Source organism: Protomyctophum parallelum (genome assembly GCF_964188405.1).
Source record: "Protomyctophum parallelum genome assembly, chromosome: 20".
In the NCBI taxonomy this organism is placed as follows: Eukaryota; Metazoa; Chordata; class Actinopteri; order Myctophiformes; family Myctophidae; genus Protomyctophum; species Protomyctophum parallelum.
The window spans coordinates 32,219,403-32,235,475 of NC_139718.1; the positions used below are offsets into that span (position 1 = coordinate 32,219,403).

At 43.4% G+C, this 16,073-nt stretch overlaps 1 protein-coding gene across 1 annotated transcript in view; it reads left to right on the forward strand.

Moving 5' to 3' along the window:
- Positions 1 to 16,073, forward strand: part of syne2b (spectrin repeat containing, nuclear envelope 2b) — a 186,481-nt gene that overhangs the window by 144,305 nt on the left and 26,103 nt on the right. Inside the window, exons 119-120 of the mRNA XM_083791824.1 lie at positions 1,546 to 1,704; positions 3,065 to 3,231. Coding sequence (XP_083647950.1) covers positions 1,546 to 1,704; positions 3,065 to 3,231 — 326 coding nt within the window. The remainder of the gene's footprint in view (positions 1 to 1,545; positions 1,705 to 3,064; positions 3,232 to 16,073) is intronic.

Here is a 16,073-nt window from a genome sequence, read left to right on the forward strand (position 1 = left end):
GCGCGTGTGCGCTTTCTGCTTGTGTGTTTTCATTTAGTAGTCATTTACCTACTTAAGAACAAAGTAAACGCTGCAGTGGCTAAGGCTATTCATGAGCAGAGTTAGTACATTTTCTGTGGAGTTTTGTTAGGGTGTTCAGTGAGACCAACAGGTCTGTGGAGGCGCGGGGGGGGGGGGGGGGGGGGTGATTATGTGGGTTCAGGGGAACAGATGGTGATGGGGAAAATGAGTTTTGCCTTTTGTACTCAAAGCTGTGTGTGTGTGTGCGTGTGCGCGCACCAGTTCTCCAGTCTGGTAACGGGGTACAGAGCGTGCAGCCTCCTTGTAATGCTATAAAGTCTTGAGGGCTGACACTGACAGTGGTTCTTCAGTTCTCCTAGAGTGTTGTAGCTCCAGAGAATGTCTGTGAGCATGGCATTGGACAAAAAGTTCCAGTGTGTCAATATTAAACAAAACGTCTCTCCAGGCAAGCTCGCCCAAAGCTTGCTGTCTGGTGATGTCAGTGATGTCCTTCATAATTGCATGTAGGTCGCCCACACAACCACTTGCAACAGTCTGCCTGCGGCCATAGTGTGCTGCCTAGGTTTCCAGTTGATGAATAGCCTTACATGCTGTGTTGTTTCAAATGTGAAAAACAACTACCGGTACATTGTTCCAGGGTCTGGGTTCTTTGAGGGAAAATAATATGTAGTCATGTGCAGTTCATGTGTTATGTAGTGTATGGAATATTGTAATTGGTATCAATGTACTGTTGAGGTAGTTTGGATAGTATGTACTGCAAATCTCTCTACGGTATGTATTTGTTAATTTCTGACGTGTCAATTTGTAGACCCCACAATGTGGGTACTCATTTGCTGTTTATGCAGATTCACAGATAGCAGCTATAGTAAAGTCCAATAAAAAGGCTGTAGACAAACTCATGGGACCTTAGAAATGGCATATTTAATGATTACAAAATGGGACCATGTGATATGAATATGAACAGCAAATACGCAGATACTACCTGTTATCTTGCTAATCTATTATTTGCTCCATGTCAGTCCGTTGGTCGGGCGCCCCTTGAAGCGCAGGGCCAGCGCTGTCATTGTCTGTCCTGGAGAGCTCTGACATGTCTTTACTTAGCCCCTCCTATACACAGGTTTAATGTTTGTCTTTAGTTCAATGTTTGTTTTGTAAACGCATTGACAATGAAGGGAAAATTTACGCCATAATGTGTCATTTACGTCATATTGTCTATTTATTGTTAATGGCGTTTAATGTTTGTGTTTGCACCCTTTGTTTTACATCTCATCACCTAATCAACATGAGTTAGAACTTAATATATTAGCGCCCCTCACTTCACACGGGTGTGATTATTTAGACACTATATAGAAATCTTTCTGTCTCTCTGTGACCTTATGAGCACAGCTAGTGTGCACACTACTGTATACGTAAGTACTTAAGTAATGGTAAATGCTTTAAAGGTCTACTTTATCTTTATATCTTTATCAGTGTCAGACAGTATATGTGGAGGTCTTGTGTCACACTTCTGTATTCCCTGCTCAGGTGTCTCTGCGTAAACAGGAGATAGCCGACCGTCTGAATGCCTGGATCATCTTCAACGACAAGAACAAGGAGCTGTGTGAGTGGTTGACCCAGATGGAGAACAAGGTGGCTCATAACTCTGACCTCAGCATCGAGGAGATGGTGGAGAAACTCAAGAAGGTAATGTCTCATTTATATTGGATGCGCATTGTGACACACACCGCAAATACCTAATCTGCAAACTCACAACAACACATCACAGCTCGAAAGCTGTGTGAACTTGTAGATCTGCGTGCGACATGATATGATACCAGGAACAGTTAATCTGTGGTAATATAATGAGGCTAATCCCGCTCCTGCCCGCTCCCGTTGACTCTTCATTCCCATCCCGTCCCAATCCCGTAATTAATACAAATATAATCCCATCCCACAGGAATCGGGAATCCCCCCCCCCAAAGAAAAGTCATCCTCTAGCGTGCAAATAAGTATAAATCAGGTTTAAGGAGGTTGTGTGCGTGTGCGTGTGCACGCACCGGCGCACTTATACATTTTTATGAGGGGATTAGACTGATAGCAGATGCTTGGGGTGTTCTGGGGTGTTGATCTTATGGTTGATCTCATGGTGGTATGTATTTAAGTTATTACGTATGATCAAATAAGCAATCTTCTAAATTTATAATCTTTATTACTCTAATTATCATTGTGTATAAGACTGCTTATTTATACTATTGCAACACTGATTCAATTCAATGAAACAGTGCAGTACAGTAGTCTGACACATTGCTAGAACAGACTGTCATTAATCAATTTCATTCTTGCTTATATTAATTAAACTTGAATCACAAATCATGTTGCATGAGAACACATTCAGCCTAACATACATTTTACAGCAGTATCTCTATTGTACAGTAGCTCATCACTTTCTTTTCTCCCTTTTGTAATCCGAGGGGACAGTGGATCTGATGTGACCAAGTATGTGACCAAATATACAGATATATTTGGTGGCATTTTTGTCCAGATCACCTCTACCAAATATTTAATAGACACAGTGTTTTGAATGCGGGAGAGATGAAGGCCTGGGCTTTCAGAAAACCCTCTGATTGTGCAAGAGACGCCAGCTGTTTGTCCCCCTGCAAGTCCACATGGACTTGTTTTGTGTCAGGGGCCCGGCCCCTGCATTTGTCACGGTGTGTGTGTGTGTGTGTGTGGGAGTTGAGCGAAGGCCAATTGGCGTCAGTGATACCCAGACATATCGACCCGGTCCCAGTGGGAGGTTTTTTAAAACACTTGATTTCAATTTAGATCTCAGTTAAGTCCAACCTTTGTATACTTGTATACTTGAGCACAGGCTCACAATACACTAACGTATTTCATGTCCCTGGTTTCCAGGCATATCCATCCATCGTATTAGGATACATTACAGTTAGACACTTCAACTGCACAAGGACTTTTGACGCTTTGTCCTGAGACTCACTGAGAGTGGGCCTACATGGCCCTTTTGTGTGCACGTGCACCCATTGACTGTAGTGTTGTCTTTTAGGACTGCATGGAGGAGATGAACCTGTTCAGTGAGAATAAGACTCACCTGAAGCAGCTTGGAGAGCAGCTCATCACCGCCAGCAACAAGACCAAGGAGACGGAGGTTAACGACAAACTCCAAGACATCAACGACCGCTGGCAGCATCTCTTTGATCACATTGATGCCAGGTACACAAAACAGATACACACAGCAATGACAGCATCTACTGTAGTATGCAAACACTAACAAAGATACATTAACATACATAGACAGAGTGGAAGGTGGTTTGAAGTTCAAAGGATGAGGAAAAAGACATAGAAATCACTCAACCATTACTGCTGCTTTAGTTAATGTCACTGGATGTACACTTAATATAGATGCAAGTTGTATTATCAAAACACTAGTGTTCTTCAAGTAAATTGATCCTCTCCCCTGATTTGCCTTGACTGTTTCATAGTGGTATTATTATTATTATTATTATTATTATTATTATTTTTTTGCGGCTTACGCCTTTTATTGATTTTTTAAGGGACAGACAGTAGGCTGACAGGAAACGGGAGAGAGATGGGGGGATGACATGCGGTAAAGGCCGTGTCGGGTCCGGGAGTCGAACCCGCGGCACACCGCGACTGGATCACCAGTCCGGTGCCCAGACCGTTACGCTACGGCCTGGGCCCATAGTGGTATTATTGATCTACCATTTATTGATAACCACAGTGATATTTCTGCTAAGGCATTGACTCAGAGATAATCTCTATCGGGGTTTCCCTGCCAGGGAAATAAGGACGTTCTTTGGTACTTTGTACGCCCCATGGAACTACCGCTTTTACTGCTTCAGTGTTCTGGAATCAGTACTCATCCAAGACTGTTGTTGTTGAACTGTAAACTGTAGGACTGACAGAAACCATATTGGTTACATTGAGAGGGGTAAGGGGAATGTTTCAGTATGTTGTTATAATTGACAGAACAGTTAAGGCTCTTCGGCGTATGATCATTACGTGTGTGTCTGTGAACGTTAACCACTACAGTATCTTACAGAGTTGTAATTGTAAACATGTATCTGAGGTGTGTGTGTTTGTGTGTTTGTCTAGTATGTTCGTGTGTGGTGGTCTCTTCATTCAAAAAGGAAGGCTCACAAATAACTTTCTTTGCTCTGTACAAAACCTTATTTCTCTGAATTGCGAGCCTTCCTTTAAATTGTTTTACTTGCTTAAATTGGTTCAGCACAAATGTAGGGGGGTGTGGTACACAAGTGGTATCTCTTTAACTATAACGTTCACACGGGCAGATGCAAATATATAGTCTACCATTCATTTTCAATGGAAGCCATACAGCGATTTGAAGATACGAAGCAAATCCGACGTTTGTAGCTGCTGCAAAAGATACAAAGCTCAGCTTCAATTTCCAGATGCAAAGCTAGAGAAGCTACATGCTGGATTGTTGTTGTTTTTCTCAATCTCCCCCGCCGGCCGCCGCACGTCTGACACACGTCACTACGGACACACACTTGATGATGTCAACGAGCAACAGAACAGAACAAAGCGACAAACCTGCTGTGATCTGTGCATATGCCTCGTGTGAACGCACCATTACACTTTGGCATCTAGCTTTCCATAGATTCAAGATGCTGTCTTGTGTCCTCTGTGTGTGTGTGTGTGTGTGTGTGTGTGTGTGTGTGTGCGCACACGTGTCTTCACTACAACATCTCTGGCCTCTAACCTCTGCCTGGGGTCAATCTAGAGAAGAGGTCATAACAGTACACAGCTGTCACTGTGGCCGCTGTATCTCTCAGCAGATTAAATCACAGCGAAACCTATAAAAAGGATAAAGAGACATTAATCATTAATCCACGAATACAAATCCCACTCGTGCACAGAGGGGAGTGGTCGCCGGGGCGGAGATACAGAACCATAGAGTAGTTGTTGGATACATGAGGACACCAGCATGATGGCATGTGACAGCTAACGATGTTAGGTCAGTTTAGTTACTCTTATTAATTCATATACAAAGGGCGGGGCGGAGTGGCTATTGAAGACAATACAATAGACAGACCGTTAGCAATGGGGTGGTAGGACGTACAGACAGACGTACAGACGTACAGACAGACATACAGACAGACAGACAGACAGACAGACGTAATCAAACATCACTGAGTGAGCATTCATTCACAACGTGCAGTCAGAAGGTGTCTTCTGTGTGATTCCATTAAGCTCCAGTTATAGGTCGAATGCAGTATTAGGCTTAGCTGGTGGGAGTGTTTACCCATGATGCTTGCTGACGGCTTTATGTGCATCTGATAAACATATAATGTCCAAACCCACGTGCATCTACACATGTGCAGATGCCTTTGAAATGAAAACCAAGTGAGTTGTCACGCACATGCACACACACAGTGGATTCCTCATAGCACGTTTGTTGTATATCGCATCCGCATTGCATTTATTGACACAGGGTGGCCGTAGCTTAGTCACTATGGCCGTGTGGAAATATTGGTCTATATTTTTGATTATTAATATTATTATTATCATTACACAAGTTCTGACTTCTAATATAATACTGGTTAATGGAGACATAATAGACTTGACAACATTGTCTTATTGTTCATTAAGTATGCATAATATGTAATTGAATGGTGGTCCAGCCATGTTAATATTATAACCTAAACATGACTGCAGTCTGCACTGGCAAGGATGTAGCCTCGGAAACCACAGGCGTTAGGCAAGGATGTGACTGGGTGACCCTGTAGTTAAAGGGACCTTTTCATTAGCCAAAGGTCACAGGTTCAAACAGCTGATGTGTCTTGTTGAAGTGTCCTTGACCAGAGCACCTGAACCCCCTGTGATTCACAACATTCTAACGTGCTCTAATGTGTCACATGCTGAAATGTGTGGCAACACATTGCATCCGTGACACATTGTGAGCCTAGACTAGAGGCTGGCTTTTTTTAGGCATGCGACAAAATTGACAATTTGGAATTTGGAAGACGCTCTTATCCAGAGCAACTTTCGGAACCAAAAAGGTATAACACCCTCATAAAACTAGGCTTAAGAATGGTTTGTCTCAAATCTTTGGTCTGAACTAGGCTTAAGAATCTTTGGGTAAGGCAACTGAATGGGTTAATCCATGTAACACAGAGTGCAAATTCACTTTCCTCATTAAAGAATATCCTCCTTGCTCCAGCTCATTTAATCATGCAGGAGATTAGATTTTTCTCTCACGGATCACAAGAGGCCTTATGATCATCATCATCATCATCATTATTATTTTTTAGCAACGTACTTACTGCCTCTCCTGCTGCAGACTACATGTTTACAGTACCACAGAGCCTGAGTCAGCTAATGGCACACATGTGGACTGTGCACAGAACAGGTGGAGTGCACCGCAATTATATCTTTCTGCTCTATCCCTTCTCTGCAGTAAGCAGAAGAAGGGAGGGTTGATGTTGATGATTGAATTTGGGATATTGTTAAGTTTCTGGTTTTGACGGCATTCGTTTTGTGGAAGGGGGGTCTGTTGTGTGCGCTCGCGCACGTGTGTGTGTGTGTGTGTGTGTGTGCGCCTCCTTGCTGCTATGCTCTGTTTTGGAATGTGTTCCCACTGCCAGATGGACGGAGTCACTGGGGAGGGTGGGGGTGAACCGACCATGAGACCATATGGTGGCTGTTTAGCTTCTGATTCCCTGCCAGTATCGCCATCTCTCTGTCTGGATGTGCCTTTCATTCTGTCTTTCTGTTTCTGTCTCTGTCATTCTCTGTTTTAATTCAGCTCTCTCTCTCTCTCTCTCTCTCTCTCTCTCTCTCTCTCAAAATAATCTGTGTGACAGACTAATAGTTAACTTCTGTCCAAATGCTACCTATGAATATATGAATCATATACTGTACTATACACTAAAGGTGTCTGCACACTGCTGTGTTTTTCTGATCTTTAGCGGCGTTTTCCCACCATTTCCCCCCCGATAAACGTCCAGTGTGCAAGGACCGTAAATCTTTATTAATATAACATTTTGTATTATAGACAGTGATGTTTAATTGACGTGACAGCACAAGGAGGAGTCATGAGAGCCTGACCACCATGTGGTTGATGCTGGCTCCTAAAGCAATGGTCTGACGTTTGACTGACGTGTCATTAACACCTTGAATGTCTGTGAAAATGGCAGCAGACAGGACACATACACCATGAAGTGCAGTGGTTCTGTTGTCCTCCCCACGGCCACTCCTCCATTGGCATACAAGGCTTGTGTGTGTGTGTGTGTGTGTGTGTGTGTGTGTGTGTGTGCGTGTGTGCGTGTGCGTGCGTGCGTGTGTGTGCGTGTGCCAGTATGCACTTGTTTGATTGATATTGAGACACAACACATTACAGGGCAATGGAATGTTTGTTAATGGCACACTGGTGTGCTCTATATAGTGTATAATGACTGAACATTTCTGAGTTGAATACTAACCAGTATATCCAACCCTTTCATCTAGACCAGAGAATGGCCACTGTAGTGTAGCTTTCATTCTAGCTAACTGGCCGAAGAGCCTTTGAGCAAGGTAATTGAATCCTCATATTAAAAAAACATTCATAATCAAATTAGAGTCAGAGTATGTTCAGGTACATCAATTACCATGCTCTGAGAATGCACACAGCCCTCCCCACAATGTTCAAGTGGGCCCTGATTCTCAAATATGAACGTGAACACAAATCTGGGTGTTTGTTAACCGTGTAAAAAGAAGCCATGGGATTGTGAGGATGGTATTGTATCTCTCCTCCACCTGTTTTGCTTTGTAGTGATGCTGTGTAGTGAGGTGGTAAAACCCTCTAAGAAGATAAACGTGAGGGATATCTGTCTTTATCAGACGCAGAGAAGCTGCTTACCGTGACATAGAAACTAACCTGTTGCCTGTTGTCTTCATTTGCCCCTTCAGACTTATCTTAAATGTGGGTTCATGTGTTGATGGGTATAAGTTCATCGAGAGGGAGAGGCCTAGAAGTGTTTTAATAAATATCATTTTCAAGATAGTTGTAGCTAAAACAGGAGAGGTCAACAAAGTATACAGTAGGGTTTAAGTGGTGTTGATCAGTAAAAGGAGAGAGAGACCTAAAAGTGTCTTTTATACAGTAGGTCAGTAGGTCCCCGGCCGTGGTTGACCTCAGATCAGCATTGTGCTGCCTCAGTGCTGTCAGCTCCACTCTGCATTAACCTCTGCTTGCTGAACACTAATCCAACCCAGAGGACACACAGCAGAGGTCTGGATCTCACACTTCCAACCTATGATGTCACCATTGTGCAGTATATACTCGCACCCACAGTGACTTAGACACCAGCTACCCCGAGCAAAGCTCTGAATCAAAGTGTGTTTGCTCAACCTTTCATATGCTACAGTGGACAAGCAAGGAAGGGAAGTGAGTTAATGCTGTGTGTGTGTGTGTGTGTGTGTGTGTGTGTGTGTGTGTGTGTGTGTGTGTGTGTGTGTGTGTGTGTGTGTGTGTGTGTGTGTGTGTGTGTGTGTGTGTGTGTGTGTGTGTGTGTGTGTGTGTGTGTGTGTGTGTGTGTGTGTGTGTGTGTGTGTGTGTGTGTGTGTGTGTGCGGACCGTGGAGTCACGAGGTGATGTGTCACATGTTTGGATAAGCACTGGTCAAGCTCGTCCAGTGTGAGTGTCCGGAATAACGGTTGACACAGCCCTTTGTCCATGTCTCGCATCAGTAAAGTCTCACATGATGAGTGCTGGGATTTGATTTGATTGAGTTTTGGGGGGGGGGGGGGGGTGTTTGCGCGTGCGTGCGTGCGTGCAAGAGAGGATTACGTCGGTTGACACAGGCCCTCCGCTTTGCCTTTGTCCCCCAAAACAAACGGGGTCCCTGTGTCATCCTGCTCCAGCAGCTGCTGTGTGCTGACACGAGTCCTTTGTGCCATCATCGGGCCCCCAAGGGCCACACAAGCACTAGCTCTGAGCACTGACACACACACAGCACAAAAACTTTTTCCTACACACTGGCACGAGCACTCACACACTTGACTGTTTTTCACTTTCTACTTCTTCTTTTCCTATAGCTCTGTGCTATACATTTCCCTCCTCCTCCTCCTCCTCCTCCTCCTCCTCCACCTGTTTCTCCTCTTCTCTAAATCCTTTCTCCCTCTCCACCCCCTCCCTCTGCTCCTCTCCTCTCCCTCCATTGTCTGAACCAGGCAAAAGAGAGACAGATGTTTGTCTGGTTCACTCTCTACTAGGGCTGGGCAGCATGGCCAGTTAACTGAAAAAATATATACATCGAAACCGATATTTAGAACCAATATTCGACTTCATCTGGCTCATGTAGGTCAATTAAAAAAAAACGAGAAGCCGCTTTTCTTTTGTTGATAATTTGTTCTATTTTTTATGTCCACCATCTTCCCTCCTTTACCCCTCTCCTCTCTCCTGAACCCCCCCCCCCCCAACTTCTCCTCACTGCCCTTCTCTGCCCTCCCCACCCTTCCTCCTCTCTCCTCCTCCTCCTCCTCTCACTGTCACACACTCACAAATCTCCTTCCTTTTCAAGCAGGAAAATAAATGTTTTTCTCTATCTACACTTATCTTTCGCTGTTTGTCTGCCAGTCTTTAATTTTGGCAAAATTTGAAAAAAATGAATTTAGCTGAGCTTGTAGATTTTTGTTGTGTATGTAGTGTGGTTTTAGAGTGTTAGAAGTAGATTTTTGATTTTGTTGTGTATGTAGCGTGGTTTTAGTGTGTTAGAAGTGATTGTTGTTTATGAGGTGCTGTCTTAGTGCGTAAGTGGTTGGGAGATAAAAGCACTGTATTAACTTTACGACTGCACTTCACTCGGCTCCACGCTCGTAGATCTGGTTGTCACGGTGATGACTTTTTCCAAACGAGTCTTCGTGCAGCCGGCCAGCTCCGTTGCCACGGTGATTTTGAACAAGGCGGGTTTAGAGGCGTGCGTGTGTGCGTGCGTGCGTGTCTGTTGTGGTACCTGTGTGATGACCTCCATGGCTTGTCCATGTTTAAGTGGAAAGTTCTTCTCATGTTAATTGATTTTAGCATCACCCCAGGGAAGGCTGGCTTTAAGCCCTATTTGAAAGTGGTTAATTGATAATAAACTTTTATTTATATAGCGCCTTTCTTAACAATGTCAAAGTGCTTTTCAGATAAAGGAAAACAGAAACACAATTATACAACAATACTGAGTTAAATCTAAACTATAAGAATGACAAGTCAATTAAAACAAGTCACAGTCATACAAAGGTTAAAAAGAAATACTGTATGCACCAGCTGCTGCCTTAGGGGATTATAATGTTTTTTTTCTTTCTTTCTTTTTTATGGGTTTTAAAAGAGATTTGTGTTGCTCCCTGCTGTGTAGCTTTAGTTTACACAAACAGTAGCTTCAGCAACAGACATCTGCTCCCGCAAAAACAGGCCTCATTGTCTCCACCAGGCCGAAGGCATGGTGGAGTGTGTGTGTCCGTGTGTGTGTGTGTCCGTCCGTCCGTGTGTCCGTGAGCAGCTAATCTCGGCCACCGTTAACCCGGTCGATGCCAAATTTTGCACACACACTCCCTGGATGCCAACGATGAACCTCTGCCCCAAACTTTCCAGAACGGCCTGTTATAGCGCCACCAGGAAGCCGCTTTGTGCAAAACAAGTTTTTGCACAGTACACCTACAGATTTTGTCCAAACATCACGCAAATTGGTACACAGTCTCTCTAGAGCCATTCAACGAAACCAGTCTTTCACATTTCTCACACTCCATCCTGATTGGTTAAGATTGGCTTCCAAAGTTCACAGGAGTGCTCAGTTTCAAACAAAATGCTGCAAATCATGAACACATCGCGTGATTTCCGTGAAATTGGGCACCCACATTCCCACTAGGCCGAGGACGAAATGCCACATGAACAATTTCAACTCAGCCTCAAGGTGGCGCTATAACTGGCAGAAAAGTGTTTTTACCTCTAACTGCACGGATCTGTGGATAACTTTGTATGCCAACTCCCTAGAGGCCAAGGAAAAACCTTTGTCTGGAATTTTTCACATCTGCTCTTTATAGCGCCACCAGGAGGCTGACATATGTAAAACACATTTTCTATTATTACTCCTTCAGATTTTATCCAAATTTCACGCAAATCGGTACACATGATCTCCATAGTCATGTGATCAAGACAGGTTTGTTTGATTTCTCATATTCCATCCTGATTGGCCACGATTGGCTCCTACAGTTTTCAGGAGTAGCCCGCTTTGTACAAATCGCCACAACTCCTCAACGCAGCGTCCGATTGCGATGAAACTGTGCACGCATATTCCCACTAGGCTGAGGAAGAATCCTGGTGGAGAAGGGCACTTTTTCTTTGATTATGCGTCTGTCCTCACTTGACATACTGTACAGGTGCAGCTGTCCTGCAGCTATATAGCTAGTCTGCTGCTCGCTCACCCTTGATGTGATATTGACTCTGGTAGAGTAGGTACATTAGTACCTGATAGACCCTCCTTTAACTTTGGATCCCAGAAAACAGTGTATCACTCAGTCAGGTGCCAAATCATGTGTCCTTGAGCAAGACAATTTTAGTTTTTGTGCCTGTGGCGTAAACCACAAATAAACATCTAACCGATGTTCTCCAGTTGTTGTTAAAGCTATTCAGCTGAGTCTACTGCCTTAGCGAAAAGAAAATTATACAAAAGGTCTCTCTTTCCACGTTGACCTTCTCACAGCAAACACAGCCAGTGCATAAGTGCAGCACAATAATGATCTCTGAATGTAAAAGTCATCTTGATTTTATAGCAGCATGTTGAGATGCTGCCAGAGGTCTGTCATGCGACACACACAACAAACAGGGCTGAAGTGAGGAGAAGAAAAGAGGGGAGGGGATGGAGGGAGCGAGGAGGAGGAGGAGGAGAGGAGGAGGGAATAGGCGGACTGTAGACCAGGTGGGCAGAGGGAGCGCGAGAGGGAGAGGGCGCTCGGCTAGCTAACTAGCATCAGCATCAGTCATCGTCGTGGAGTAGTGGTGAGGAACTAGCCCGTAAGTATCTCTCTCTCTGTCTTGTCCTGATCCCAAAGCTCCATGGCACCCCTGTGTACCCAAACCACAAAGGGGGGCTCAATAGACAGCCTAGTGAATGGAGGGAGCAGGTCGAGTGTTGTGTTATGTGTGCATGCATGCATGTGAAAGGGAAGGAAGGGAGGAGATAGGGGTGGAGAGATGGAGTAGCAAGGGGGGATGGGCCATGCTTTGTCATAGCATGCATGTAGTCCGGCAGGCAGGCACAGAGAGGCAGGCTGTGTCATTCAGAATCAGAAGTCAGCACAAAAGCACGTCGCCAGGAATCGGCTGTTTTGATATAATGGGTATTTTGCATGATGATGGCTTGCTTGTGATGGCAGCAGGTGTGTGTGCATGCCTAAGCAGGGTGGATGTTTTGATGCCATCGCATATCTCTCCCCTCCCCTCCGCCCCTGTGTCACGTGACCTGACTGATACACACGCAACCTTAAGCTACCTCAGCACATCTGCATGTGTGTACATGCAAATTTAAATACGTTCATTCATTTGTTCATTCATTCATGTATGCATAGCATACATTCACGGACACAACACAATGGTCAGTACAGACTACAGAGCCCATGCTAATGTCTGTGTTAATAAAGACTGATGCAGCATCAGTGCACATTGTGAAGCCCTTTGGAGAGAGGTGCTATGTAAAGGCACCATTTAACATAAGAAAGAAACATTGCTTGTCTCATTGACCATTCACACAGCCATTTACGTTGTGCATACGGTGCTGCTGTTCTGATAGACAGTCACTTGTGTGTTCAGAAATAGGGGTGCGACATTTAATCAAACTAATCGATTTGATTAACAGTCAAAACAATCAATTTAATTAAAAATCAATTTTCTAAAATGTAATCTAGAGGGGTGGCCATTTTGATTCATAAATCTATTGGTTTCATTTCTTCCGATGTTGTTTCAGATCCGGGTGGACGATTTGTGTTTGTTACAGGAACATTATACAACACCCCAGTCATCCTGGCTAACGTATACGGTCCAAATTGGGATAATGAGAACTTTTTTCAAACATTGTTTGCTAAATTACCTGATATGTCGACACACTACCTCCTATTGGGGGGGGATTTTAACTCCTGGATTAACCCAGAGTTGGATAGATCATCTTCCAGAACTAGTGTGCCCTCGAGGTCTGCCAAAGTCATTCAGGCTTTTATGAATGAGTTCAATGTCTTAGATCCCTGGCGCTTTTTGAACCCACTTGGTAAACAATACAGCTTCTTTTCCCCTGTTCATCAATCGTATCGATTATTTTCTGATGGATAACCGATTGGCTCCAATGTTACACTCTTGCAACTATGAAGCAATAGTACTATCGGACCACGCTCCAGTGGTTATTTTCGAGAATATGATAATACACCTCCCCCCTGGCGCCTAAATAGTCGTTTATTGTCCAGTGAAACTTTTGTAAATTTTGTTAATAGCCAAATTGATTTCTTTATTTCGATCAATCAGACGCCTGGGATTTCAGCATCCCTACTGTGGGAGACATTAAAGGCATATTTAAGAGGTGAAATAATTTCGTATAGCGCATTTGAGAGTAAATTTAGGAAGCAGCAAATGTGTAGTTTGGCTAAACAAATAAGTCAATTTGATAGTATACATTCCACTCAACCCTCACCTGATCTTTATAAAGAACGTATTTCTCTCCAAGCTAAATTTGACATACTCTCCTCTGCTCACGTAGAGGACTTATTACTTAAATCTAGATCAAATTATTATGAACATGGGGATAAGGCTAGCAAGCTACTGGCTCATCAGTTACGACAGGCCTCTGCCTCCCATCAGATCCCACAAGTTCGAACTCCTGCTGGTGTAACAACAGATCCTAAGCAGATCAACGAACAATTTAAACAATTTTATACTTCCCTGTATACATCTGAGCAAACCACTGATCCCTCTGCTTATGATATTTTTTTCAATTTATTGGACATACCCAAATTGAGTCCAGAGGTAGCTCGGAAGCTGGATGGGCCGGTCAGTATTGATGAGCTTAGAAGAGCTGCTAGTGGTATGCAAACAGGTTTAGATGGTTATCCAGTTGAATTTTATAAGAAATTCTTTGAGAAATTAGCACCTATTCTAATTGATATGTATACGGATTTTCTAAAATGTAAAAAATTGATGATCTACAGTTCTACACACTCACAACATGCAAATTGGCATGCTGGCAACTGGCCAACTCCTCAATGTGTCGTGAGCCTGTAGATCAGCTATTTTCGGTACACTTTCTTGTGTGGCTATGACTATAAAATAGGACTTAAGTGGTTACCGTAATCATACTAATTGATATTGTCAATTATAAAAAACAATTAACAATTGACAGCGTCAATGTATGAAAAACAAACAAATTGGATAAACAAATATGTGCTTCTCAATTATTTGATTAATTGAAAATGTCATTGATAGAACTAGAGTGGTACCCGTTGGGCACTACTGGCCTACTTGGAACGATGCCAGTTATTATGTCTGACCCCTTTATGATCATATTTGGAGTTCTTTATCAGGCATGCTCAAATGTGGAGTCTATGCAGATGTCAGAACATGCCAGCTCAATATATGGAGATCTAGAGGTGGTCAGGTGCGATCAATTGGCTAATTGGGCCCTGTCCAGAGCCTCTAGAGCGGTGCCCATTGGGCACTGGCCTACTTGGAACGATGCAAGTTGGAAATGCATGCCCCACCCAGTTATTTTGTCTGTCCTTTTATGGCCATATATGGAGTTCTTTGTCAGGCATGCCCAAATATGGGCATGCAGACTCGACACTGGGAACCGCACTCCCTGTGGTTCTTGAGGGGGTTCCAGGTGGTCCCCAGTTCAACTTAAATGATGGAGAGTTGGTAACCAAATGGACCCATATAGATCTTTAACTCTTGAGAGTGTAAAATGAAACCCGTAAGGGTCCATTTGGTTTACTTTTACGCTCTCAAGAGTTAGATTATTGTTAAACATCTGCATTAATTGACAAGTCTACACAATTTCATTGTTATTTTGATTGTTTACCTGTTATCTCTCCTATGGATGGTACCACAATTATACAGCATGGAATCTTATTCAGCGACAATAAAATATTCTAAGACAAGTTTTGGGTCGGAGAGGCCAAATGTCAACGAATGGTGGTCCGTGGCTTAAATGCAGAATAAATAAAAGGGTTGAAAGCCACTGTCATAGTCGGACAATGAAGAATATTTCTTTCTCTCTCTACCTCTCTCTCTCTCTCTCTCTCTCTCTCTCTCTCTCTCTCTCTCTCTGGGAATGTGCTAATATAGGTCAGTGACAACTGACCAGTCAGTTAAACACACACATACTAAGCTGCAGAGTTGCCCTCTCTTCACATACAGTACATCACATGTGATACGAATGAAATACAAACGAATTACATAATATTATGATGCCATATACTACTATATGGTGTTTTCTACCATCTCATGAATGCAGCACCATCTCTCTGCACTGTGTATCTCTGCGCGGAGCAGAATGCATTGATATAAGTCAGACTGGAATGTTGCTACTGTCTTGTCAGACATAATCAGATGTAGGTCATTCCCCAGTTCCCAGTGATGAGAACACCTGTTGAGTTATGTCAGTCAAATCCGGAGTGTTTGCTTTACCAGTCAATACACTGTAGCTATTTATTTTGTGTGTGTGTATATGTAGCAGTCTCTACATGTCTCTCTTATGTTGTGTGTGTGTATATGTAGCAGTCTCCACATGTCTCTCTCTCTCATTTCTGTGGTATTTGGTAGGTGCAATAAGAGAGTTATTGCACCTACCAAATACCACAGAAATGCCCTAAAAATATAACCAAAATAACATGCCGACATACTGTAGCACACTGTCACGTTAGACTGCTATGTTAACCACAGAGAAGAGGTGTTTTTGGATGTTTGGAAAGACAGTTAATTATTGACCTAGTGTCCTGTCATGTTTCATGTCCACATTCATGGCTAGCCACAGGACTGCTGCTTGGCAGAAATCGTAGTGTTTCTGACA